The 27,313-nt window shown below is 32.5% G+C and overlaps 2 protein-coding genes and 1 long non-coding RNA gene across 3 annotated transcripts; all 3 read left to right on the top strand.

Moving 5' to 3' along the window:
* The first annotated feature begins 10,464 nt into the window (after positions 1-10,464).
* On the top strand, positions 10,465-13,424 carry LOC139480927 (cystatin-2-like). Its single transcript, XM_071263894.1, has 4 exons — positions 10,465-10,721; positions 11,776-11,898; positions 12,466-12,540; positions 13,270-13,424. Exons 1-3 carry the CDS (start codon positions 10,518-10,520, stop codon positions 12,538-12,540), a joined length of 402 nt encoding a protein of 133 aa, XP_071119995.1. The 5' UTR covers positions 10,465-10,517; the 3' UTR covers positions 13,270-13,424.
* An 8,871-nt stretch (positions 13,425-22,295) lies between these two features.
* Positions 22,296-23,468, top strand: LOC139483005 (putative uncharacterized protein DDB_G0289263). The gene has a single exon (XM_071267035.1). The coding sequence runs from the start codon at positions 22,296-22,298 to the stop codon at positions 23,466-23,468; it is 1,173 nt and encodes a 390-aa protein (XP_071123136.1).
* A 1,189-nt stretch (positions 23,469-24,657) lies between these two features.
* LOC139482798 (uncharacterized) lies at positions 24,658-27,198 on the top strand. Its single transcript, XR_011654959.1, has 4 exons — positions 24,658-24,908; positions 25,833-25,889; positions 26,507-26,591; positions 27,103-27,198. It is a non-coding gene; the product is annotated as an uncharacterized lncRNA (long non-coding RNA).
* The last annotated feature ends 115 nt before the right edge of the window (positions 27,199-27,313 follow it).

Raw genomic sequence — 27,313 nt, forward strand, 5'->3', positions numbered from 1 at the left:
TGTCTAAGCATGCATTATTTTTAGAAAGGACAGAGACACTATAATTATGTCTCTGGATATGTATAGATTAGTTTAAAAAATATACGGTTGTTATGGTACAGTTATTCATAATTTAAATTGCTGATCATGACACTTTAAAAAAAGCATTCTAAAACTTTCCAAATGATTGTTGTATACTGTCTAAAGGATAATTCCGACGGTGCGTTGCGTTTGCGCATACATGATACCAGTCAAATCTAAATCAGCGCAAACGTAGTCGCCAAATTTTGCAATATTTTTTTAATAATTTTATTATTTGAAAAAGAAGAAAGGTTGTAGTAATTAGTCATGACAAGGAGCCAAAGAAAAGGGATTAATCATCCATCCACCGCTGGTATACATCCATTTATCATTCTATATTTAATCAATCTATACCCATCTACTCATCATCTATTTCAGAGATTCTTAATAGTAAGATGTTGAAATGAGTTGTACAGAGTATGTAACACTTCATTTCATTATACCTTGGAATAGAATATTATTACTTCAAATCAAGTTCAAATAACTTTTATTTCAAGTCGGCAAGTTGAATAACAGTACAACACCTTTTCAGTACAATACAATTGATAATGGAAATATTCTCACTACATTGAAGACCCATTGGTGGCCTTCGGCTGTTGTCTGCTCTATGGTCGGGCTGTTGTCGCTTTGACACACTTCTCATTTCCTTTACCAATTTTAGAATTCAAAAAAGCACACAAGAGTCATGAAGACAAACAAAGGCTATAGGCTCCTGACTTCGGGGACAGGCACAAAAATGTAGCGGGGTTAAACATGATTAGTGAGATCTCAACCTTCCCCTACATCTCGAACCAATGCAGAATATTTAAACATACAGCAATATGCGAACAGTAAAAATTCAAACTCAGTTAAAAAGAGGTCTGAGTCCGATTTCAGAAGAGTTAACAGAATAAACTAAACAAAATAAAAAAGATACATAAATTTACAAAGGACTATATTAGCAGTTACTGACATGCCAGCTCCAGACTTCAATTAAATTGATTAAAAAGATTATTTGATCGTCATATGAAAACCAAGCACTAAACCTTCCGTTAGGGTTTTAGTACAGCATACCATCATAAGATATTTCAGAAGAACATATAACCCGTATCCAGGGCCGTAACTACATTGAGGCAAATGAGGCAAATGCCTCATGTTGGAAATTTCCAAAACAAAAACAAAAAACAAAAAAACTGAAACAGGATTGTCTTCATATCAACCTGAATTGTTTTCACGGAAAGTGTCTTGCAAGTCTCTCTGATGTCTCCCGTGCATGTTTTTCGAGATCCGTGTTTCTATTTTACTTTTGGTTTTCAGAGTTGATGGTCTATTGTTTGTACTTCTGTGTCCCGGGTTTGTCTTTTGTTTATGTATTGTCCTACTTTATAACTATAGTCTGCAGAGTGTTGATTTTCATTCGTAAACTGTGGTTTTGCCATGTTTCATGTCCACCGATGTCCAGACATTGTACGAGAAACTATTTTAAGAATATACGATGCTACTGGACATAAAAAAAATTGTCGTTTCTGCATGGAGAATTGAACTTGATATCAAAGAATACAAAACTGGCTCTTTTTTGTAGATGAAACTAGATAGCTGACATGGTTTAAATTAAAGTAAGACCACCAATTTCCCGGTATTGCCATATGACCTTTTACATTGAAGGATTAAACTTGCATGAAGTCGTGTTTAGACTCTTAAACAGAAAAAAAGAATATGAAGTAAACGTGCACATGACCTTATCTCACACGAAGTCATGCATGCATAGAAAAAATACAAATGATCAATGGCCAAAGTATTTTTTCCCTATTCTTCATCTTGATAGTTGATGGAGGGTCTTCAACAATAAAAGAATCATTAATACCATAAAACAAGATCAAGATGGTCCTTAGTGTCGACTTAAGCAGTACTAGTACTTAAAATATAATACTGCACTGTCACTCTATTTCAATCTAGCAATAGAAAAAATCACCAAAGTCTGAATTAAGCACAATACAAGACTAGAACAGACAGACATAATGAACCTAAAAGTCTTAAATTACAATGAGTTTTTGCTTTGAGACTAGAATATTGTCAAAAGAAATAGCTTAAAATTAATTGCGTTTCAATATAAGAAATAGTCCGGGAAACGCTCAGAATGCACGATCTTGCGTTATTTTTCTCAGAGCTTCTGGGGGCCTTAAGCGGCCCCGAGACCCCACGCAAAATTTTGTTCACCTCACTACGCTCGGCGAATATGTTTTGCCTCAATATTATAAGAGGCTAGTTACGGCCCTGGTATCATACGAACAACTCAGTGGTTTTAGAATACATGTGTTAATTTTCGCTGCAAAAACCCTATATATGAGTAGAGCAATAGTTATACCTGAATATGCCATCTTTAATGACCTGACAACAGTATCGTAACTACATCCCTTCTTAGTTAAGTTTGTTTAAAGAAATGGTTAGCTCTTGAGGTGAATGACGATACTTTTGTGCTTTCAAGTTGTAAAAAATATTACCATAAAAGATTGGATGTGAAATACCTGTCTGCTGATTGATAAAATTAATGTTAGTAAATGTTTTGACTAGTCTTTTTATATCGAAAACCCTGGTGTATTAATTATTCACGGTAATACACGGATTTCTTTAATTAAAATCAAAAACATAAGCCGGCGTTGTTATATACAAGAGCAAGTTGAGATATATATATACTGATATTGGTCTAATGTGTATATTTTTATTTAATTTTGTTTGAGTGATTACTCAGATTTACTCGCGATATCATGATATTTATTTTAGTTTGTCAGTTCCTTTTTGTCATTTCTGAATTACTCATTGTGTATACCAATTTTGTATGTACAGCTCCTTCGTTTACTATTCCTTACAACTATTTAGAGTTTCTCACAATCTTAGTAACTATTTTTATGCAGATTCAATAGTTTATTAAAGTCTCACCACATACATACAAGTATAAACACAATATAATATCAAGTACACAATATAAAATTTAGAATGCATGTGCCATTCTTAAAAGAACTATCAGAGACTGTTATATACAATTATAAAACAATAGAATTAAAACATAGTTTTATTATTTACACAAAACATAAAAGTGAAGTATCACCATGCACATCGATCAAGGCGGATAAAACCTGATACATGTACATAATAAAAATAACTGATTTTTAATAGTATAAGATACTATTTCGTCGTAATAAAATATTATGGCAGGTTTTGGCTCCTTACGCAAAAACTGCTCCAACAAAGTTATGAGGAGGACAGATTAAAATTGACACTCCGTAAATTTTATGGACACCATCACGAATTGGTGGATCCATACGATGTATCTTTGACCAAACTAGCTAAGGACATTTTACCACATAGTAGATTGTTGTTTGTCATGATGTCGTCTAATCTTTTAATTACCAAACGTGACTTATTCCCGATTGTGACTGTTTTGCTGAGTGTGAATTCGCATTACTATAAGACGTGTTACGGTACTTTTCTATCTCAAATTCATGTATTCAGTTTAAATGTTTAATGTTTTATTTGTAATTCTCATCGGATTTTGTCAAATGTGTTGACTTCTTTTCTATTATATTTATGTGTTATGGTAAATAATATTAATCACCGCATTCATTTATTAGATTTTATTTTGTTCAACGTAATCAGTGCGATATTTTACGTTTGAAGTGAGATTCAAAACAAACCGGACAAAGCTTTATAATATAGTTAATTGCTGCCTTAGTTTGCTATTAATAAATATTGAAATGTGCATTGTTATTAAGTGCAATATCAGTATTTATCGCTATTTTGTGCATTTTTCGTTTGATCTTTTTTTGTGATAATTTTCATATCATGCTACTCGCTTGAGATGGAATAATTATCACTAGAAACTAAGGAGGCCACGTGGCGTTGCTAACGAAATTGACATGAACATGATGAAATTGACAACGTCGTCATAGGTAAAATAGCGATAAATAGATTATCATTGGTCATCTCAACTTGATTGCTTTTCTCACTTTCGCTGTACCAGCTCAAGCGAGAAAATCAATCTCGTTGAGATGATCAACGATAATCTATAATTAGTTCAAATGTATCATCGTGTAATGTGTTTTCGTACTAATAACAATTTTCACTGCTTACGGTTTTTACTGTTGAGTTTTTATGGTGTTTACTCAGATTTAAAAAGCATGTCCTGCATGTAATATATTTGCTATGTAATAATACAATCCAGTTTCTATAACTAATTTATTAACAAGTACATCGTTTGATGGTCAGACTACAGAATGACAACATGTGTATAAGAACTTCAATTGATCTATTTAATTGCATGTTTATTTAAGAACGGGCAGACATGTGAGAGTTGCTGATCTGTCAATTATAATTACTGTAACAGATGATACGGTAATAAAGTGAGGTGAACTTTATAACACTGTAGACTGATTTTAGGTATCTAGTTTTTTTGTCAATGATTTCTACGATTTTTTACTGTTTCCGATTACTTTGCGATTTTTGTATGTCAAAAAACGGCGTCATATGTTTTCGTATGAAATAAAAATTGGATCAGTACACGGACAGGAAATGACTACAAAATCCGGAAATAAATTTTTTCTAAAGTCATGGTTCTGGTGATCGCTTGAATCATAAAAAAAGTTATTAAATACTTTTCAGTACTAAAAATTACTAGTAAATAGTGTAAGGTTGGTGTTTCGTGTGATGAAATTTTTAGATTTTGATTAATTATCAGATTGGCACCTGGTTTGTACAAAATACATTATTTTTTTCTAAAATAAAATGCAGTTTTCAAAATTTATGATTAAATATAAAAAGTTAAGACTGTTTTCATCTTCATGTATCAAGGATGTATAAAAAAAAATTGTCAATGAAATATTGAATAGTTGGATTTTGAACAACCATTTTATATAAGAACCCTGCTAATTTTAACTTTTTTTTTGTAATTAAAACGACCAAAAAAACACATGACAGTCATATGTCTTGAAGATCCGGTGTCTGACTTGCAAAAAACATATCTGGACTTTATTTTAACCCTTCAGAATTTTTTTCCACAACTATTCTAGTGATGCGTATTTTTGACATTAAATAAAAATGGCTAAATAGGTCAGTTTTATTTAATTTGTTCTAACGTCTTTAAAAAGCGACGTTGAATATGTTTTAAATATATCAAGTTGTAGTGGTGTTGTTGTTCTAAATATAACAGAAACAGAAAAACATGCCACAATGTACGCGTATGCAGTCGAAACCGACGAAATGTGGTTGATACGAAAACATATGACATACGAAAACATATGACACGACGATAATCTTGGGTCAGTCCTAGTTCTATCTTATTCATTCAAATGACGTCATTTTTCATTTTTTCATGATCTGTTTTACAAATCCAAATGACGTCATCATTTTTTGTCATTTTTTTACAATTTCAAATATGACGTCACTTGGCGTTGAGGTTTAAGCATATTCGGATGTGTCTACATATTGTGTTGCAAATGTCTGGTTATGTAGTGTATTTCAGTTGTTTCCTGTAATTAGTTAATATTTCAGTTCTATCATGTACAGCTTTTGTTTATTAATTTTATAAATTTACTGTTTGCAAAAGTATAAATTATTCTAAATGATAAGGATGTTCTGGTAACTAACAGACAACCCTGGCCGTTTTTGGCACAACTTTTTTGATCTTTTGGTCCTCGATGCTGTTCGACTTTGTGCTTGTTTCGGCTTTCAAACTTTGTATCTGGGCATCACTAGTAGATCTTGTGTGGATAAAATGCACTTCTGGCGTATTAAAATGTTCAACTTGTTGCCTTTTGTTGGCTGTTGTTCGTGTGTTTCTTTGTCAATTGTATTCTCCAATTTATTTATATTGTAGTCCTGTAGTGTTGAGTTGTCATCTTAATGTTATATTTCACATGGCTAAAAAAGGGGAGGTTTGGCATGCCACAAAACCAGGTTCAACCCGCCATATTTTTCTTTAAAAATGTCTTGTACCAAGTCAGGAATATGGCCATTGTTATATTATAGTTCGTTTCTGTATGTGTTACATTTTAACTTTGCGTCGTTTGTTTTCTCTAATTTTTTAGTGTAAATTCACATTGCGATAAGACGTGTCACGGTACTTGTCTATCCCAAATTAATGTATATGGTTTTGATGGCATATTTGTTATTCTCGTGGGATTTTGTCTGTTGCTTGGTCCGTTTCTGTGTGTGTTACATTGTAGTGTTGTGTCGTTGTTCTCCTCTTATATTTAATGCGTTTCCCTCAGTTTTAGTTTGTTACCCCGATTTTGTTTTTTGTCCATGGATTTATGAGTTTGAACATCGGTATACTACTGTTGCCTTTATTTGGCAACAGAACTACAAACATTTTCATTTTTAAACAAAAATATCAATTTTTCAACATCTGACAAAGTTAAAAACATACCATTTTGTTGAATTATATCAATAAATAAAGACTGCCTTAAATCTTCATATAATGGACATGTTAACAATACATGTTTTTCATCTTCTATATCATCACAATTGAAACATAATCTTTTATCTAAATCTAATCTTTCGTAACGACCCGTTTCAATTTTTAAAGGTGCTACTCCACATCTAAATTTCGCATATGCACTGCGATATCGAATAGGTATATATATTTTGCAACACATGTTGTTAACTTATTTCCTTGACCATTAGAATCAAGCCTTGCACTCCATTCAACTTTATAATTATCAAAAATATTAACTTCTTACTGATGAATTATATTTTTATCCAGTATATAATCATCTACATTACAAAATCTGTCCATATTGTAAAGTTTCAACATGTCTATCACTTTATAACTCCAATTTTTAATTTTATAACTACTTTTTCTAATTGACCATATAAATACTTTATAATTTATCCTGTCTTTATCCATTTTTGTACATCTTGCCCAGTGTCTAAAACTGTTAGACCACTGTTTAACATATGGAGGCTTCCAATCCATGTCACCTGAAACAGCATCATTGGGGGTATACTTTCCAACTCCCATATAAAATCTCATGGCTCGGTTCTGGACTGCTGAGATGCAGGAGAACTCACTTGTACCCCAAATAGCTGAGCCGTAATTGATGACTGACCAAACTAAAGTGTCAAACAATTTGGTGAAAATATTGTGTTGGAAGCCACCATGTGCTTTACATTTTACTATCAGAAGGCCTAATGTCCTACTTGCTGACTTTGCAACTGCCTTTGCCATAACTTTATAAACTAAAAATTCATTTAATACTTATCCTAAATATTGATAGCTAGAAACATAATCAATGACTTCATCATTTATATTAAAAACAAAATCTGATCTTATCACAGAGGGATTTCTAAAATGCATGATTTTTGATTTATTTAAATTAACTTTTAAACAATTATCATTACACCATACACCTAATACATTAATCAATTTCTGCATATCTTCTGTATTTTCAGACAATAAAACAAGATCATCTGCATATAATAAAATAGTCTTTCGCCTTCAATGTCTATATACAAATATTAAATGCTTTTATATCATCAATTAAGTTATTAATGAAAATATTAAATATGACTGTGGATAAAACACATACTTGTTTCAAACCAGTATTTACAGTGAACCAATCAGTAGTATTTCCGTGCACACGAACACAGCAATCTATATTTGAATAAATGGCTTGCAAAGCACACATTAACTTTGTACTTATATCTAAATCTGTTAATTTGTTAAACAATTGTGACCTGTCAATTTGCCTTCTTTAAATCTACAAAAGAGACAACAGTTGACACTTTACATTTTCCCTTGAAATCTCTTTATATTTTGTTTTTTTCACTGTTATTGTCTGAATCATTTTTATGAATTTTCCTTCTTACCAAAGCATATACTTTGTCATTGATATATTCTTTGTCTATCTATTTTTATTTTCGTTTTTTACTTAAAACATATTTCATTTCAAAAAAATCATGTTCATGACATACACATATCAATACAGTGATACAATAATACTAAGGGATTCGGAAACAATGTTTCCCTTATATTAATCCGTCTTCCTGTCTTATTTTCTTTTTTTGAAGATGCGGGGGTTGGGGGTTGGGGACACTACAGCTAGTAAAAATTTATATCCCGTTCTCCACAGATAGATACACTCCTTATTAGATTTTGATTACTCAGAAGAACGTCTCACTAAAACCACTAGCCCAACTATCCAGTTGTGTTTGTAGGGACGTCTGTTTTCGCATGTCTAACTCCTAGTGTGTGTTATTTCATCTTTCGAAGGTATTCAACTCGATGTAATCCCTTTATATTATATTTTTAAGAATAGAAAATGGCAGGATCTACCACAGAATAAAAATCAAGGATGGGGGATATAGAGATGATGTGTTGCGTTGTCGAACCGTTCCTTGCTCACAATTGTGTCCTTTTTTGTTGCTAATTGTATGCCTTACAAATTGTTGTCATATATAGCTGATTTGGAAAGAGGGATCTCACAAACATTTGTGATTTGTCCTATAAGTGGTCACCACACTTTTAGAAACCTATTAAACAGGTAGAAGTAGAAACGTTATTTATATGGCTTCCCAGATTGCTGGGATATTAAAGCTTGCACTTCTGTAAATAAAGACAATGCAATTTCCCATAAGAGCTCCTTTTACGGATAAAATTGTGCCACTTTTACTATGAAGTTTCAGGCGTAATATATCCTTGAATGGAAAGTTCATATGTACTTTTATTTTTTCAAAGGTCAAACTATTGGAGCATGCTGCATATTTTCAACATTTTTATGCCTCGAACTTCTAAGAGTTTAAACGTTAATTCGCCCCGGGGTAAAAATGGCCAGGGGAATGGGTATATAACACCGGCAGGTAAACACAACAAAATATCTATGATAATATATATCCTCCCCAAAAAGGCGTGGTATCTGCATTTAAAAATTGCAAATTGCAATTAGGGATTAAAAGAGGGACGAAAGATACTAGAGTGAGATGCAAACTTATATTATCATATTGCTTCTTAAGTGATAAAGTATGCATTATTCAACTCATTTATTATCTTAAGAAGCTTTCTTTGGTGAAAAATTTAGATTCAATTTAAATTTCCTCCTGGAAATCTGCATGGTATGATAAAAATGAGAAGGAATTAATAATAACAAACAGATTAAGTAGTAATAAGGAGCTTGTTTTGTCTTTTGAGTGAATTTTCACATATTTTTTTCATTTTTTTTATATTTACATTTTGATTTTTTTCTCAGCTATTTAAATAAAGGCAACATTAGTATACCGTTGTTCGCAAGTCATAACATTGTTCGGTGTCACTGATCACTGAATTGGGGGTTGTGACAATATGATCGGCTTAACTTTATTGTTTACATATATATTTATATCATTCGTCTAAAGAACAGCCCATCAACGTCAACAATCTGTAAATTTGTGATAGCAAAATTTTTTCTAACCTGGTCGGGATTCGAACTCGTGCTACTGGGATATCGTGGCAAAGCCTTGCATCACTGGTGATCCCATGGATAAAATCTGTCGTAGAGTTGCCACTGGTTCAGACCAATTTGAAAATAATAAAATATAACAGGGAAATATATATCAAGAAAATTATACAAATAACCCTGAGAAAGGTTGTTTTAATTTACAGTTAATTAATTTACATGTAACTACAAGAACATGTTTACATATAGGCCATATTATGGTGACATGTTGTAATAACAATTAATTAAGGATGTTTGCTTGTCATGTTTTGGAATTTTTGTCAGATTTTCGAAATCCTCTCGTTTTATCTGTTTGAATGCCTTAAAAAAAAATTACCCATGGACCCCCTTTTTTCTTTATATAAATCTTTAACATGTATAATTATAAGCCATTTGTAAAAGTCTTATAAAATCTTATTTGTTTTTTAATAGTTTTTGAGTACTTTAACTGGTCAGTGATAAAGCTATGAAAAATCAAGAGAGAACATTTTCCCGCCAAAATTCCAATGGGTAATATCTCGAAAACAAGCACATTGACTCCTATATTTTTTTTGCTTTTTCGATTTCTCAATTAATTCCCTATCAATATATACTAGTGTTATGGAAAGCTATTTATTTTGAAACTGAGCAGCGAACTTCCTTAATGAACTGGACATACGCGAATTCTGCAAATATAATGTGTCCAGCTTTGCCAAAACATGTGATCACATGTCAATTAAAGTCAGCTTTATAAGACATTTTGATAAATTATTATAGGAGCTTTTATTGAGAGGGAGATGAAAGCGTGTCCTAAATTAATGTCATTGACCAGTAGTTTGTAATAGATTTCGGACAAATCTGACTAAATGTATTTCGAAACTCTGATAAGAAGTGGTTTTCCTGTGACATCGTTCTTGTCACAGCTGGAATTTTATCATTAAATCACATAGGTGGCGCTTTAATTTAGTGGCTATATAACATAGAAAGGACTTATGTACAGGCCATTTACTACAGAAGGAATTTAAGATACTAAGGATGCAGGTGATCATAGTTTTAGCTCTAGTTGGGTCCATTTATGGATTTAATGTGGGAAGTATCCTCCCAGGAGGTTTAGGGCATGTTGATTCCAACGATGCAGGACTCATGGCAGCTGTCCAGGACGCCAGTAAAAGTGTTAATATGATGTCAAACAATATGATGCATCTGACCACATTCCAGGTCACTCATGCAACTAAACAGGTAAAACTTTAAGTATTAGACAAATTCTATCAGCTTATTCTAATTAAAAGTCAAGGTTAAATCAAAGTACTGAAGTACTGGTCATCGGATGACCGCAAGTTCTTTTGGATTGTCACAAACACTTGTCTCAGAAAAAAATTAATCATATCTCTATATAAAGTGAGGCTATTGTACAGAGATATATTTTTTTCTGAAACAAGTTCGTGCGTGGATGATGAATAAATAACAGGAAATTCAATCTCATCGTAATCACTATTATATTGAAGTGATACAAATCAGTATACTTTGGTTTGCTGTTATATATAATATATATATTTGTATATAACACTTACATTTATACTAGTATATAATTTTCATCCATTTGTATATCATTCTATCCTACTATTCTACTAATAGTGAAGTGCAAGTGTATGGTTGACACTCCTCTGTAATAATTCGATTTTTCTAATAGATTGGATTTGAGTAGACTGAGTAGGCATTCATATTTTCCCGCAAAATGTTCTTGAGATATTCTTCCGCATGCGTTTACACAATTTTTCTGTACGTGTGCATATATATTAATGATGTTTGACTTATAAATATTTCTAACAACAAAACATTTTCAAATAATTAATTTATGTTCTAAAAATATTTTTTAATGAGTATTCATTGAAGAAATGAATCTATATCAAGCAATAAGGAATGTTGATATGCACTCGATAATGTCCGCGTAGTTATACGATCGGTTTACTAGTCAAAAAACGAAAGACAAATCTCTACATGGCAACAATGCATCGTCAGGTAGAGGTCTTAAAATATTTGACAGTATACGGTGTGGGTTTTGCTCATTATTGAAGGCCGTACGATGAACAATAGTTGCTTACATCCACGTCACTCTGGCCTCGGATTGATATTAGTTTTATTGACAGTCATACCAAATATCATTTTTTATACAAATACGTGAACACAGCTACTGACTGTATTTTCTTTTATAATAAATTCAACATTTTCTCATCGTTATTTTGTTGTGATCTTAACTCAATATCAATATAGTGTGAAGTTGATCCTTTTATAGGTTATTAGAGGATTGAGATATACATTCGATGTCTCATTCAAAGAAGCAAGCGCATGTAAAAACACAAAAGAGCATTATCACGCAACACTAACAGAATGCCCACCAGCTGACGGTGCACAAACAGTGAGTACTATCCGTGAATTCATGTTCTTTAACCACCATTGACAATTTGTAAATCTTTCAACTTTTATTTATTAAAAGTAAGCACCTTTTTAATTCGGTTTTAGGAAGAAAAAAGAACCAACTTAGCAAGTGAAATATATACAGTTTATACGATATCTCAGCTGTTTTTCAGACAAGCTGATGTATACCATGTATACTGATATTTCCTTAGAAACTTTCAAACTACTACGTATTTACATTTATTACAGTTAATTTTCAGCATGATAAATTAGCAGCAAATAATCTACAAAACTCTTACAAATAAAGATATATAACCATGTTAATAAAATAATAGAAATTAAATAATGGTATTCGTTAAAATTGATAATATTTAAAATGGCGATAAGAATGATAAAGATGTATGTATACATGAACGCGAATCGCCTCTATCATCATCGAAATTCGACCTCATTGTAGATATTCAAAACATCGTTTTTATTTATTTCCATCGAGATTGGACCAGATATTCAAACTCAGAAAATAAGATCTAACCTCTTTTATACAAATTACATTTGTTTCCTTTTGCAGATGCATTTCCATTGTTCAGTTGTCGATGTTGCCTGGGAAACACCCAGATATACCACAACATGTACCATGAAATAAGTAAGTACATCCATGAAATAACTAAGTACATAGGTATAACTGAAATGTGAACTTTCATACGTACGTTTTTATTTAGAAGGTACATCGTTCAAGAATTTATAATAATTACAACAATGTTTTAAAAGATAATATTCTACGCAAACACTGAAATTAAAATAAATACAACACACAGTACATATCTTGTGGTTCGACTAATGTTGTTCTGAGTTCGAATCTCGCACGTGGCAGGTGCACTCGACTCCAATCTAAATTGACGAAGTGTCTCAGGTTTCTTCGCCGTCAGTCAGTCAATAAAAATTGTCCGCCACGAAATAGCACAATAGTGTCGAAGGTTGCTTCAAACACCAAACAAGCAATCGATCAATTTTGAAACTGTGAAATTGATGACAAGGAAGCGTCTCGACTAAGGAGTTTTGAATATACATGTTTACTGCTTAACGGCTACAGAATAGAGTTTGTCCGGGCAATTGTAATCTTCTTGTATATCAACAGATTGATTGTATTGTTTATATCTTTACGATATACTTTCTTTAAATGATTTGAAGTGGAAGAGTAAATTTGACTACTCATAATTTGATGGCATTTTTAATGTTCATTGAAATGAGAAACATGCTGTACTGGAAAGTTAAATAATAATGATTTTCCGTTTAAGTAAGCTGGACTAAATTAAAAATTCTGTAAACTAATATTGTAACTATAATTTATCTCGAGTTATCCTTTTCGTTTCAGAGAACAAATGGAAGAAGACTCCAATTCATGGAATAAACATTTACCATTGTTTTATATTCTGACTTTACGATCAAGTATTATACATTATTAAGTACACCAGTCTTAATATGTGAAAGAAAAAACAAATAAATAAATTTATGTTATTGTTCTTGAAAGGATTTTTTCTCATTTCTCTAAATTGTTCCCAATTTTTATTCAAGAATTGAATGCTTCTTTTTGTAACTTCATTGGGATGTAAAAGCGTTGACCAAAGTAGATTCCGCGCTTCATTCAAAAATTGTGCGCACGGTCAACGCTTTTACAACCCTATGAAGTTACAAAAAGAAGCATTCAATACTTATAATTACATATTTTAGATAGGATAATGAAAACACGATTTTTATCAAGTTTTTATTTAATTTTTCTGTGCACTTTATTGTAGGACCTCGTGTCAACATGAATGATACATTTTATTGTGTAATGAAGTCGATTAAGGAATAACGCGAGATTGCAGTGTAGCCAATACGAATAACGTATTATGATGAAACTCCATATAATTAAGCGTCTTCTTAACCATATCTACACCAAATACATTAACAGTTTTTATTACTATACTGAGTAATTTATATACAACGTAGACAGCAATGTTTGCATATTACATGGTAACCGCTAGAGGTTAAGGATTGATGACTATATTTGTCAAAATCAAGTAGAAAGATATATTGCAGTATAAAATACATGTATAGAAGGTGAAGACTTCATGGGGTGGATAACTACCAAGTATTGGTTAAACAGAAATTAACCTATAGCTGTACAATGTAACCTATGGGAATGCAACAAGAGTATAAATCTCAATAACCGAAAATTATACCATAGCTATCTATGGTATAATTTTCACAATTATACCATGGTTTTGTTGTGTATGATTTTCGAAAAGATGGCAAGACCTAAACGAGGCCGCCTGAATTTTTAGATTTACATATGAACAACAGAGTCAATGTGGGGCCACTAAGCTAAACTGCCCGCTTTGCACCAGCCGATATAAATGAATGCCTAGGGTGGGAATCGAACCCACGTACACCAACTCCGTTGTCCCTATATTTTTAAATGAAAAAACAAAATTGACAAGAACAAATTTAAAAAAAGGTATAAATGAGTTAAAATTTCATTATAAAATTATACATGAAAATTTAAGTTGATTTTCGGTGATTCAGAATCTGATGTGTACTTAGATTGTACTCCCATAGCCTCCACTGTACAGCTACATGTACATGAATATATTGAGTAAAAGGGTTTAAAATTGCCGAGGCAGATTTTTTGGGGGAGAAGGGAGCGGAAGGCACGCCCTTTTCAAGGTGCTTCATGTATGGTAGATGCGTAGTCCTTTTTTAAATACAGTTTTACCTTAATGTTGACTTGCTAGACCCCTTCCCCTTTAATAATCCTGGATTCTCATCCGATTTGATATAAATCTAAACTGTTAACGAGGTTGCTTAAGTAATAACAATTATGTTTGAGAATTAAAAATAGATAGGTTCCTATAAATGAAGCTGGACATAGGTTTCTTTAAATGAAGCTGAACATTTTGTTTAAATCATCTAGAATATACATCACATGCGATTTTAATCGTGGATATTTTGAATTCCCTGTTAATTAATGCGTGACTTGGGCTTCTGGTACAAATCAAAACGTAGAATTATTCATCCAAACTCACTAAAAAATTCTTGAGATTCAAAATTTCCACAGAATTATAAAACTAATTAACAATAAAAATTTACACATTTCAAACATTTAACATTTTGATAAAATAAAAAAATACACTAACCCTTTGCAGTTCAACTTTTAATCTGGGGTTCCGGAAAACTTTTTAAAATATCTCTTGCAGCCATATACATGTATGCAGAACATCCAATTTCTTTTGTCTGTAACGTTACCCGTAACCAATGTAGATATGCATCCATCGCTGTCGAAAAATCTTGTCTAACTGATGTTCCCGCTGTTTCAGAAGCCCGTGCTTATTTCAGAAAGAAGGCGGACCTTAATGTGTAAGGTCCAAAAAGGGTAATTTGACTGATTCTTATTAAAGTATTTTTAAAGTAAACTAACAAAAATATATGAAATACACATTTTTAAACAGCAATATATGCGATAGGTTAAAACAGATATTTCATATCTTTTGGATAATTTTGTGGTGTTTCGTAAATTATACCATAGCTTTTGTTGAAACCCCTCGGCAACCTCACTCGACTTCGTCTCGTGAGGTTATTGCCGGGGGTTTCAACAAAAGCTATGGTATAATTTACGAAACACCACAAAACTATCCAAAAGATATGAAATATCTATAACTAAAACGCTTAAACAATAATTTGATACGTTCATATTGAAGTAGTGTCGTCGTCACCCGCCGTTGATCACGACAAAACAAGTTTAACTGAATATTACCGTGGCACACTCTAATTTGTTATTGTTCTTGAAAGGAATTTTTCTCATTTCTCTAAATTGTTCCCAATTTTTATTCAAGAAATAATTACATTAGATGTATGTTTCATTATGATACTTTATTCCGATTGGCTAACTGCACATCACGTGTTATTCCGTAAGCAATTGTATTGCTCAATAAAACTTTTCATTCATGATAACACGTGGTCCCACAATAAAGTGCACAGGTGAGTTAAATAAAACAATAATAAAATTCGTGTTTTCATGATAATTGCTAAAAAAATGTAATTATAAGTATTGAATGCTTCTTTTTGTAACTTCATAGGGTTGTAAAAGCGTTGACCGTGCGCACATTTTAAGTATGAAGCGCGGAAACAAAATGTGCTTCGGTCAACGCTTTTACATCCCAATGAAGTTACAAAAAGAAGCATTCAAGCTTCGGTCAACGCTTTTACACCCCAATGAAGTTACGAAAAGAAGCATTCAATTAAGAATTCTTAATTGAATGCTTCTTTTTGTAACTTCATTGGGATGTAAAAGCGTTGACCGAAGTATATTCCGCGCTTGATTTAAAAAACGTGTGTACGGTCAACGCTTTTACAACCCTATGAAGTTACAAAAAGAAGCATTAAATACTTAAAGTTACATATTTTAGCTAGGATAATGAAAACACGATTTTTATCAAGTTTTTATTTAATTTACCTGTGTACTTTATTGTAGGACCTCGTGTCAACATGAATGATACATTTTATTGTGTAATGAAGTTGATTAAGGAATAACGCGAGATTGCAATGTAGCCAATACGAATAACGTATTATAATGAAACATACATATACAATACTAGTGCATTGACTTGCCATATCAACGATATATGGATGAGGCTTAGAAATGTGGAAATGCGAGGCTCGCGCCGAATCCTTACATCGTTGATATGTCAAGTCAATGCACTATTATTGTCTTTATACTGCAATCTAAAATAGTACATTTTCAATTGGTGTTTAGTGTGTATGTTATTATTTGATTTAAATATTGGGAAAACTTCCCCCTTTTATAAAAAGGCCTCATATCATGCAGGCGGAGAAATGAACAGCACAATGAAATGTACATCTACCTCCAATCGATGATGAACAAGTTTGTTTGAGAATGAACTAAAATATCAACAATAAGCATAAAACATAATGATATATAGTTTGCAAACCAAAAATATTAACAAGTGAAATATGTTTTTTTTCTTCTAAAAATTGAAAAAAAAATAAGTTTATGTCGTTGTATACATTGGAAACAAGAATAGGTTGAATAGGTCGTATGAATAATTATTTATAATTTCGGCAATTTCTATTTAAATATTCATGAGAAAAAGTGATATCAGGTCAGTGACTGTATATGACATAGAAATATACAGTCAACGCATTTTGACTGCTCAAATAGAACGAGTGCAGTATAAATATAATTAATCGTCTTAACCATATCTACACCAAATACATTAACAGTTTTTATTACTATTTTGAGTAATTTATATACAACGTAGACAGCAATGTGTTTGAATATTACATGGTAACCGCTATAGGTTAAGGATTGGTGACTATATTTGTCAAAATCAAGTAGAAAGATATACTGCAGTATAAAATACATGTATAGAAGGTGAATACTTCATGGGGTGGGTAACTACCAAGTATTGGTTAAACAGAAATAAAATGCTTAAACAATAATTTGATACGTTCATATTGAAGTAGTGTCGTCGTCACCAGCCGTTGTTCACGACAAAACAAGTTAATATGATGAATATTACCGTGGCACACTATAATTTGATAAACCCAAAGTTTGATCTCAACAAGATATCGTATGAAAATGCACAAGAAGCGACACTGGGCCTATCCCAACTAACCACTGGTATTTGCGACACTAAGTTTTCGTAGTATATACATGTACATTGGTCTCATCTCAATTTGGGAGTGAAAGGTCTTTTTTTAGATTATTCTTTGCTTTTGCTTTATCAATAACACACACACATAAAAAAACAAGCATATTTATTCATAGGAAATCATCCTACCCAAACTATCGTATTTCTATTATCAGCGAATCGGAAAATCTGTGTCAGAATCCATACTTGGATATAGGAAGATGTGGTGTGAGTGCCAATGAGACAACTCTCCATACAAATAACAATTTAAAAAGTAAACCATTATAGGTTAAAGTACGGCCTTCAACACGGAGCCTTAGCTCACACCGAACAACAAGCTATAAAGGGCCCCAAAATTACTAGTGTAAAACCATTCAAACGGGAAAACCAACGGTCTAATCTATATAAACAAAACGAGAAACGAGAAACACGTATATATTACATAAACAAACGACAACTACTGTACATCAGATTCCTGACTTAGGACAGGTGCAAACATTTGCAGCGGGATTAAACGTTTTAATGGATCCAAACCTTCTCCCTTTTTCTGAAACAATAGCATAACATCACAACAAAGAAAAACATACGATAAAATATCAATTGGCAGACTTAACTCAATCAAAAAACGTATGATTAAACAATGAACGAATAAATTTGATCTGCGATATCTGAATACAAATGCACAGTTAATTAAATATTAGAGACAAACATTCATGACCAAAAAGCTAACAAACAAATTCAAAAACAGGACATGACTGAGAAATATTTAACCAATCAATTTTTACTTTAGAAAAAAACCGTTTTTTTTATAATCTTGAAGTTTATACAAATGTTGTAAGAATAAGTGAAAAATTGAAGATATTACAAATAATCAAAGCTGGTGTACAGACAAGATCCATATAAATTGGGAAAATTCCCCTTTTTTTGACATTTTTATCTATTAAGTCTGTTTGTTTTGTTTACACATCGTTGTCAACATAATGGAATTTTATGCGACTTTCATACAAGTGAGAGGTTTATCTAGCTATACAGCCAGGTTTAATCCACCATTTTCTATATAACAAAATTCATGTACCAAGTCAGAAATAGGCCAGTTGTTATCCATTCGTTTGATGTGTCTGAACTTTTTATATTGCCATTTGATTAAGGACTTACCGTTTTAAATTTTCCTGGGAGTTCGATATTTTTGTTTTTTTAAAATTTCTACATAATGTGCATGTGCTTTAAGTTACTTGTTTGTTAGCCCAATATGACCACAAAGGGACTAGCAAATACCGAACACAATAACGTGCATACCATCGCAGGTGGAAAATAGAAAACATCAACAAAACTTACAAAAACGAACCAAGTTGTTTTCTCCACCTTTTGCACATGATTTTCTATTAGATGTTATTGGCTTTGCACTAGATTTCATTAACTGCGAGTACCCTTAGCGCTGTATGTGTCTTAAGTGTTTTTGTGCTTTGTATCGTTTTGATGAAGTCCTTTCCTGTGATTTTTATAGTATTTGTTAAGTGATTTTCGGACGTAGTCTTAGCTTTCTATGCTGTGTTTTGTAGACTGTTGTTGGTCTATTTGCTGTTTTTGTGCAATTGTTTTGTCCAATTGTATGCAACTTATAAGTTTGAAGATCCCTTTTGTATCTTCCGCATCGAGCTCTATCTAAGCAATTTCGCAATTTGTAGATAATACAAAAGGAAATGCCTGTACCTAATCAGGAATATGGCATTTTTGATGTGTTTGAGATTTTGAATTTACCATTTGATAACGGACTTATCGTATTGAACTTTCATTGGAGTTCGGCATTTTTGATATTTTACTTTCCCTTAAACGGCCAGAACAAAGACTTGCCGTTACAGTCAGTATAATGTGTCTAAGGATGTTAACTGCTCTTCCTCCAGACTGTTGACACCTCGCTGTTGTGAGTTATACCATATTAAAACTCTTAGTAAACGTGTAGCTATGTAAAATTCAAATGTTATCTTTTTGAATATAGATGCAATACTTGCTGGCGGTTGTTAAATATGACTAATTAGCCAATCAATCGAATCACATGAAATGTTGGAAAGGATAGAGTACTTTTATATACCATTTAAGTCATATCTTTACTTCATTCTACTTTATTCTTTTTTACCTTTAAAAATATTAAAAGTTTCAAAATAACGAGTTCATCTTACCATAAATATCTATGCATGGGAACAGAAACCTAAGTGTTTCAATAATTCAACTGCCTGTAAACTACAAATTTATAGAAATGAACATGAATAAACAAAAGTATTTAATTTCAATACAAAAAGGCTGACTACTAAGCTGGCGGTACACTCGGTTCCGAAACGTCATACAGCAGTGACATCGACCTAGCGGTTAAAAAAAAAGTTATCAACGAGTACGGGAGTTTTGGCAACACAAGGATAAGAAAACTGGCACTCAAGTCAAAACAGGTGGGATAGTAACGATATAAATCACTGAGTATTGATAATTTTGAACGATTAGTTTAAATCTTGACCAAATTATCTTCGAACGTTTTGATCATATATCGAATTAATGAACTTTTTGCCGACATTCTGGTTCATCTAACTTGCACGAGCTTGATGTAAAGGAACCAAAAGACCTAAGTGTAACACCACTGTAGAAGAAAACCAACTATAAATTGAAATTGGATCTAGTTATATCGTTACTAGCACAATCACAACTTTCATGATGATAAATGACAATAAGGACTTACTAAGAGTAAAATACATTCAAGAAATAATTATTTCGTGACCAGCTCTATGCATATGTTACCATGATTACACATTATATTGTCGACATCGACAAATATGATGCCTACCTAAAGTTGAAATGACCATAGAGCATGGCATGAAAGCACTATGTCGATTTTGATATAGATATTTATAACTTTTTATCTTTCAATGCGTCGCTGTTAGACATGTTTACATAGAAAGACAGCATCAAGAATTCAATGAAGTTCAACCGTTCTTGAAACCCAAACATTTCACAATTAAAAAAGTGTACAAATATATGAGGACTTACTTTGAAAATTATTCTATAGAATTTCCTAGCGACCAACGTCTGGGCAAACACCAACAAAATGTCAAATTTGATCTCCAGTTTCGTTCAAAATACAATTAACGAAAACAGCTTATCAAAAAGAAACCAGGCTTATAATTTGGTAGTGCATCGACACAGTGGTGGTAAAATCTCACCATCGACACAGTGGTGATAAAATATCACCAATAATACCGGGGTACTAGTTTCATAATATGGTTCGCCAGACGCGCGTTTCGTCGGCAATTGGCGCTGAAAATTTCTGAACTAGAAAATAAAGAAACCACAGCTATGCATTTACAACAAATTTGACAATAGCGGTAATCTCAGAATCAAATCTATGACAAACATTACGATTTAGGTTTTGAATTTATAACATTCGCTCCTTAGTAGCAAAATACCAACTTCACCCGTATATGAAGTATACATCTCTTAATTCATACGATATTCAAAAGCTTGCAGCCACTACTAATTAGAAATAAAAAGATATGTTATACTTGCCAATGAGACAACTCTCCATCCAAGTTAAAATGTGTAAAACGTAAACAGTTATTGGTCAAAGTATATCCTTCAACACAGACGCTTTGATCACACATAACAGCAAGCTTTAGAGGGTTCCAAAATGACTAGTGTAAAACAATTAAAACCGGAAATCCAACGGTCTAATCTATATAAAAAAAAACTAGAATCGAGAAACGGTTATGAACCACATCAACAAACGACAACCACTGAACAATAGGTTTATGACTTCGGACAGTTACAAATACATACAGCGGGTATAAACGTTTTAACAGGCGCCAACCTTCATCCTAATCTGAAACAATACAACATAGATAGACACACTTTAAAAACAATATCAATTGAAATGGCTTAACTCAAACAAAAAGACACATAAGCAAAAATAAGGACTATAGTAAACATACACTGCACCAATAAATGTTGATATATCACACAATAAAAATAAAATACAGTATTGATTAATAAAATGGAGATGTAAAACAATGCCAAAAAGACAATTAACAATATACTAATTTTGTTTTTCTTGAATACAAAAATATTATATAAAACGTAAATAAATTTGTTGGTTATAGTATGAAAACAGATGTGAAAATTCATCGTCATAATACTTACTTTCTTAAGTACCAAGGCCTGGTAGACAAATAGTACCAAGGCCTAGTAGACAAATAGTACCAAGGCCTAGTAGACAAATAGTACCAAGGACTAGTAGACAAATAATCAGTGTCTACTTCAGAAATAGTACAAGATCGTCTTGAGTTATATATTCGAGGTGTTTACCCTTGTATTTATATTTCACTTAATTTGTTGACGTCTTTGCCAATTTATTATCAACTACAACACTTTTTTAGTTGGCGTCTACGTTATATTTAATTTTATGTTTGTTTGAATTTATGAGTCAGGAGTGTTGTATGTCTGTGATACATAGTTCGTGATTCTTATTCTTTAGTTTTCTATGTTGTGTCATGTGTAATATTGTTTGTCTGTTTGTCTTCTTCTTTTTTAGCCATGGCGTTGTCAGTTTGTTTTCGATTTATGAGTTTGACTGTCCCTCTGGTATCTTTCGTCCATATTTTACAAAGTTTTTACTGATCGATCCTAATTATTGTCAAATTAATCTATTATATAAATACGAAGATGTGGTATGAGTGCCAATGAGGTCCATCCAAGTCAATTTGTCTTCGACTTTTTAAGTTTGAACATCCCTTTTGCATCTTTGTCACTCTTTTACGGAGAGAAAACATTGTTTGAAGGGAACAACCATCTAAGTAACATCAGAGTTGTTATTGAAGGGAACAACCATCTAAGTAACATCAGAGTTGTTATTGAAGGGAACAACCATATAAGTAACATCAGAGTTGTTACTGAAGGGAACAACCATCTAAGTAACATCAGAGTTGTTACTGAAGGGAACAACCATCTAAGTAACATCAGAGTTGTTACTGAAGGGAACAACCATCTAAGTAACATCAGAGTTGTTACTGAAGGGAACAACCATCTAAGTAACATCAGAGTTGTTACTGACGGGAACAACCATCTAAGTAACATCAGAGTTGTTACTGACGGGAACAACCATCTAAGTAACATCAGAGTTGTTACTGACGGGAACAACCATCTAAGTAACATCAGAGTTGTTACTGACGGGAACAACCATCTAAGTAACATCAGAGTTGTTACTGAAGGGGACAACCATCTAAGTAACATCAGAGTTGTTACTGAAGGGGACAACCATCTAAGTAACATCAGAGTTGTTACTGAAGGGAACAACCATCTAAGTAACATCAGAGTTGTTACTGAAGGGAACAACCATCTAAGTAACATCAGAGTTGTTACTGAAGGGGACAACCATCTAAGTAACATCAGAGTTGTTACTGAAGGGGACAACCATCTAAGTAACATCAGAGTTGTTACTGAAGGGAACAACCATCTAAGTAACATCAGAGTTGTTACTGAAGGGAACAACCATCTAAGTAACATCAGAGTTGTTACTGAAGGGAACAACCATCTAAGTAACATCAGAGTTGTTACTGAAGGGAACAACCATCTAAGTAACATCAGAGTTGTTACTGAAGGGAACAACCATCTAAGTAACATCAGAGTTGTTACTGAAGGGAACAACCATCTAAGTAACATCAGAGTTGTTACTGAAGGGAACAACCATCTAAGTAACATCAGAGTTGTTACTGAAGGGGACAACCATCTAAGTAACATCAGAGTTGTTACTGAAGGGAACAACCATCTAAGTAACATCAGAGTTGTTATTTGCTTCATGTATGACAAAATTAATTTTAAGAGATTGTTCTTCTCGACCTACTAATTTTTCTTAAAATGACTTGTAACAAGTCAGGAATATGACAGTTGTTGTCTGCAGTCTGTTTTTCTGTATGTTGGCGTTTGATTCTGTTGTACATCTGTGTTTCGGTTGTTTCGTTGTTTTCCTGGTATAGTTAATGCGTTTCCCTCGGTTTAAGAGATATCATGATTTGTTTTTGAATACGCTTGGGTCACACATTTACGAGTTTCCACTCCATCCTTCATAGTACCATTCCCGATTAAAATTTGTTAAAATTCAAAAGTTCTGTAATTATCGGGACTGTGAAGTGAGTATTATTACCGAATTTCATATCACTTACGGAAATGTTCCGGAACGTTTTCTGCAAAAACGGTTTGCATTCAGGAAGCAGTCTGAACTCAATCGGCAAAAAAGCACTTGCAAATGTATCCAGATCATGTCCGTTTCACAGGACACCGTCCAGAAAACACAGAACAGTTACGATTTTGATCAGATATAGCACGACTAGACAACATCGGCTGAGTTTCCCCGAATGTTACGGGACTCACTGTCAGGGATGGTTGGCCGACCTCTCCGATCCGTAAGAATCTGTTACGAAAGTATTCTACAGCGTTCAGGCAATGATCGAACATTCCAGATCATTGAGGATAGTCATCCGATATTTTCCTCTTTTCGTGTTTTAGCGCTGTCTGATCTTAAAGGGGAGCCAATAATCGGCACTGTGTGAACGTCACATTAATCGACCTATGACTATAAACAGCGATATACTACTGTTGCCTTTATTCATGCATCGACTATCTTTTATATTTATCTTTTTCGTTATAGAAAAAAATATTTCCATTCTTTACATATTTTGCAATCAGAAATTTAGAAATAACCATGGCTTAAATACACTAATCAAAGATACCAGGATAAAAGACAGCTGTGAATTCATACACGTAGTGTAGAAATTTAGTGTAAGTAATTAAGCAGTCAACTGTATTGACACGACAATTGAGCACTAGTGGCATTTAGAATAGGAATTCAATTTTGTTATTAAACAAACATGATGTTTGTACTTCCATAGATATTGCACAATGACACTACTTCTAACGACATTGAACGATGATTTGAGATAAGACATTATTTGTTTATTCATACTTGTACAGAGATTTAAGACAAAGGGCTTAACGTCATTGATAGTCCTTATCTTTATATATATAAATCGCGACAAATCACTAGTTTAGCATACTATTAAAGTTTTGAAAATTCATTAGAACGTTCACTACTGTTGAATTTAAGATGTTCAAAATTATCTTATTGGGTGTTTTAGGAATGGTCGTTTGCCAACCCTCACTGCCGGGCGGATGGCACACATTTCGAGGTCATTTAGGGGTTGATATCCTCCTAGCATGCAAAAGTAAACTAGAATCTGAAAATTTTGCTGTGCATAATGTTATACCAATGGACCCCATTCTCGAACAGGTACAGTATATTTATATTTTTTTTCTTTCTAAATACAACATTTTAATTACTTCCCTTTGGTTCTTTGTCATATTTGTGAATACGCCTTTCAATACAAGATGTCAATAATAAAACATATAGTCTTTTATTCATTTGATTTTATATGTCATATTTTCTATACGTTGTTTCAAAAAATTCAAATAAACTCATCATAGATACAAGGATTAAAATTTTGTATTTGCGTCAGACTGGCGTTTCGTCTACAGAAGACTCACCAGTGACGTTCAAATGAAATAACGTTAAAAAGGTCAAATAAAGTACGAAGTCAAAATTATGTACATGACCACAAGCGTTTGCTACATTTACATTTTTGTTGACGCGTGTTACTTGAATAGTCTTCTTCATGATCAGATACGTGTGACGACAAATTTTTGAACGACAGAAACATTAAACGCGTCGGAGCTTAAGGTAAATCAGGTAAAACTTGGAGAGAGGAGTGTGGTAAATTTTAAATCTAAACTCAATAAAGCTTAACTAAGAGAAATAACTCAAAAGACCTAACTTTCATAAACGGAAGTTATGTAAATAAATTTGTTTGTAGCAAGTAAACAAGTCATGTGACCCCCATCGTTTTACATTCTGAAATAAGAATATAAAGAGCTATCTTCCCATACTTGATATTTATATTCTATCGTTTAGTTTTCCTTCTATCACACAAAGTTAGTATTTACATGTGTATAATCTATACGAAACCTAAAATTTTGCACAACATCTGGCTAGAAGAAAAGTCTAAGATAAAGTGAAATGAGGGACATGTCCTATAGATAAAATTTAAAAGTATTATCATAATTGCATGGATTCAAGCACATTTTTTTTCACTTTGGACTTTGCTATAGTAGTAATGTATATAATAATTAAAATATTTAAGAAGTATTTTTCTTCCAGGTTGTTGCAGGGTACAATTACAGATTTAATGCAACAGTAGAACAGGTTAATCACAAGGTAAGATTGTTTTTGTATTCAATCTTTAAGAAACTGCAAAAAATAATACAGAAACCTATCTTTTGATTAAGAAGTGATGTCTTTTTTTAAAGAATTATTAGTATGACTGATGATACAGCTGTGAAAGAAGCTATGGATCAGCTAAAAGACAACGTTGAATTTTTTAACACTTCGTCAGTTTACTGTTTGTAAGTGAAACTTTTTATGCACCGTATATATAAGTAATTCCATATTAGAACATGGTTAAAAATACTGGAAACCTAGATAAAATACGATGCAAGCATAACGTCTTTCAGTTGTCATTTTTCATCTTAAAATTTCATTTAACAGCTGGATCTACGACAAACGAGTTAATCATAATATCATATTGTTAGCTAACAATATTGAATATTGAGGTAGTAATATACCTGTTATGTGTAAACACTACAAAACTACTAAAAAACCTATATTGGTTATTCAATGTAGTTTATTTTATGATAGGTCGCTACAAACATTACATTTAATATCTTTGTCTGTAATAAGCCTGTATTAAACGCTATTATTTATGCAAAAGACAAAACATTTGACCAAAGGCAATACATTTGTATTTGATTTTAAAAACTATATGACAATTTCAGGCCATCACTTGTGAGTTCCATCTCTTCAAAGACTTACAACAACATGTAGAAGTCACATCACATAACTGTCCCACTCATACGTAATGTAAGTCAATACGTGGTAGATAAATAAAGGAAGCAGCAGTAAACTGGTGTTCAAAAGTCATTTAAATCTATTAAAAAACAAATCCGGGTTATAAATAATATATAAGAGGAATCAGGAACACTGAAGTGCAACAAAACCAAACCCAAACATTATTTTTATTTTGTTCTTGTCAAAGAGAAAGTGTAACAGAGTCATTTTATTTGAGCTCGAAAAATATTAATCTTTTAAAAAGTGTCGATCTCTAAAGAAAATTTAAAACGGAAAGTTCCTTATCAAATGTCAAAATCAAAAGTTCAAACACATTAAACGAACGGATAACAACTGTTAAATTCCTGACTTGGTACAGGAAAGTGTCTTTCAAATGTTCATCAGACATTAGTCGGTCATGTATATTGTTCACGCTTTTGTTTTGTATTTAGTTGAATTAAAGTTTATGTACATTTAATTGGATTGCAATATTGTATGCTTGTTTATTTATTTCCAGACTTACAAAAGTCTTATTCATTTTCAGATGAGTTGATATCCAGAACTGAACGATGATTGACTCCAATATAATCATATGGGCAGAACACAACTGTCTATTGCTTCAAAATAAAAATGAACTAAATGTCGCCTTTTGGTTTTGTATCGAAACTTTCCATGAGGGGTAAATAAAGGCAAGAGTAGTATTCTATTGTTCAGTAAATCTATTGAGAAAAAACAAATCCGAGTTACAAACTAAA

This window comes from Mytilus edulis, chromosome 7, assembly GCF_963676685.1.
Source record: "Mytilus edulis chromosome 7, xbMytEdul2.2, whole genome shotgun sequence".
Lineage (NCBI taxonomy): Eukaryota > Metazoa > Mollusca > Bivalvia > Mytilida > Mytilidae > Mytilus > Mytilus edulis.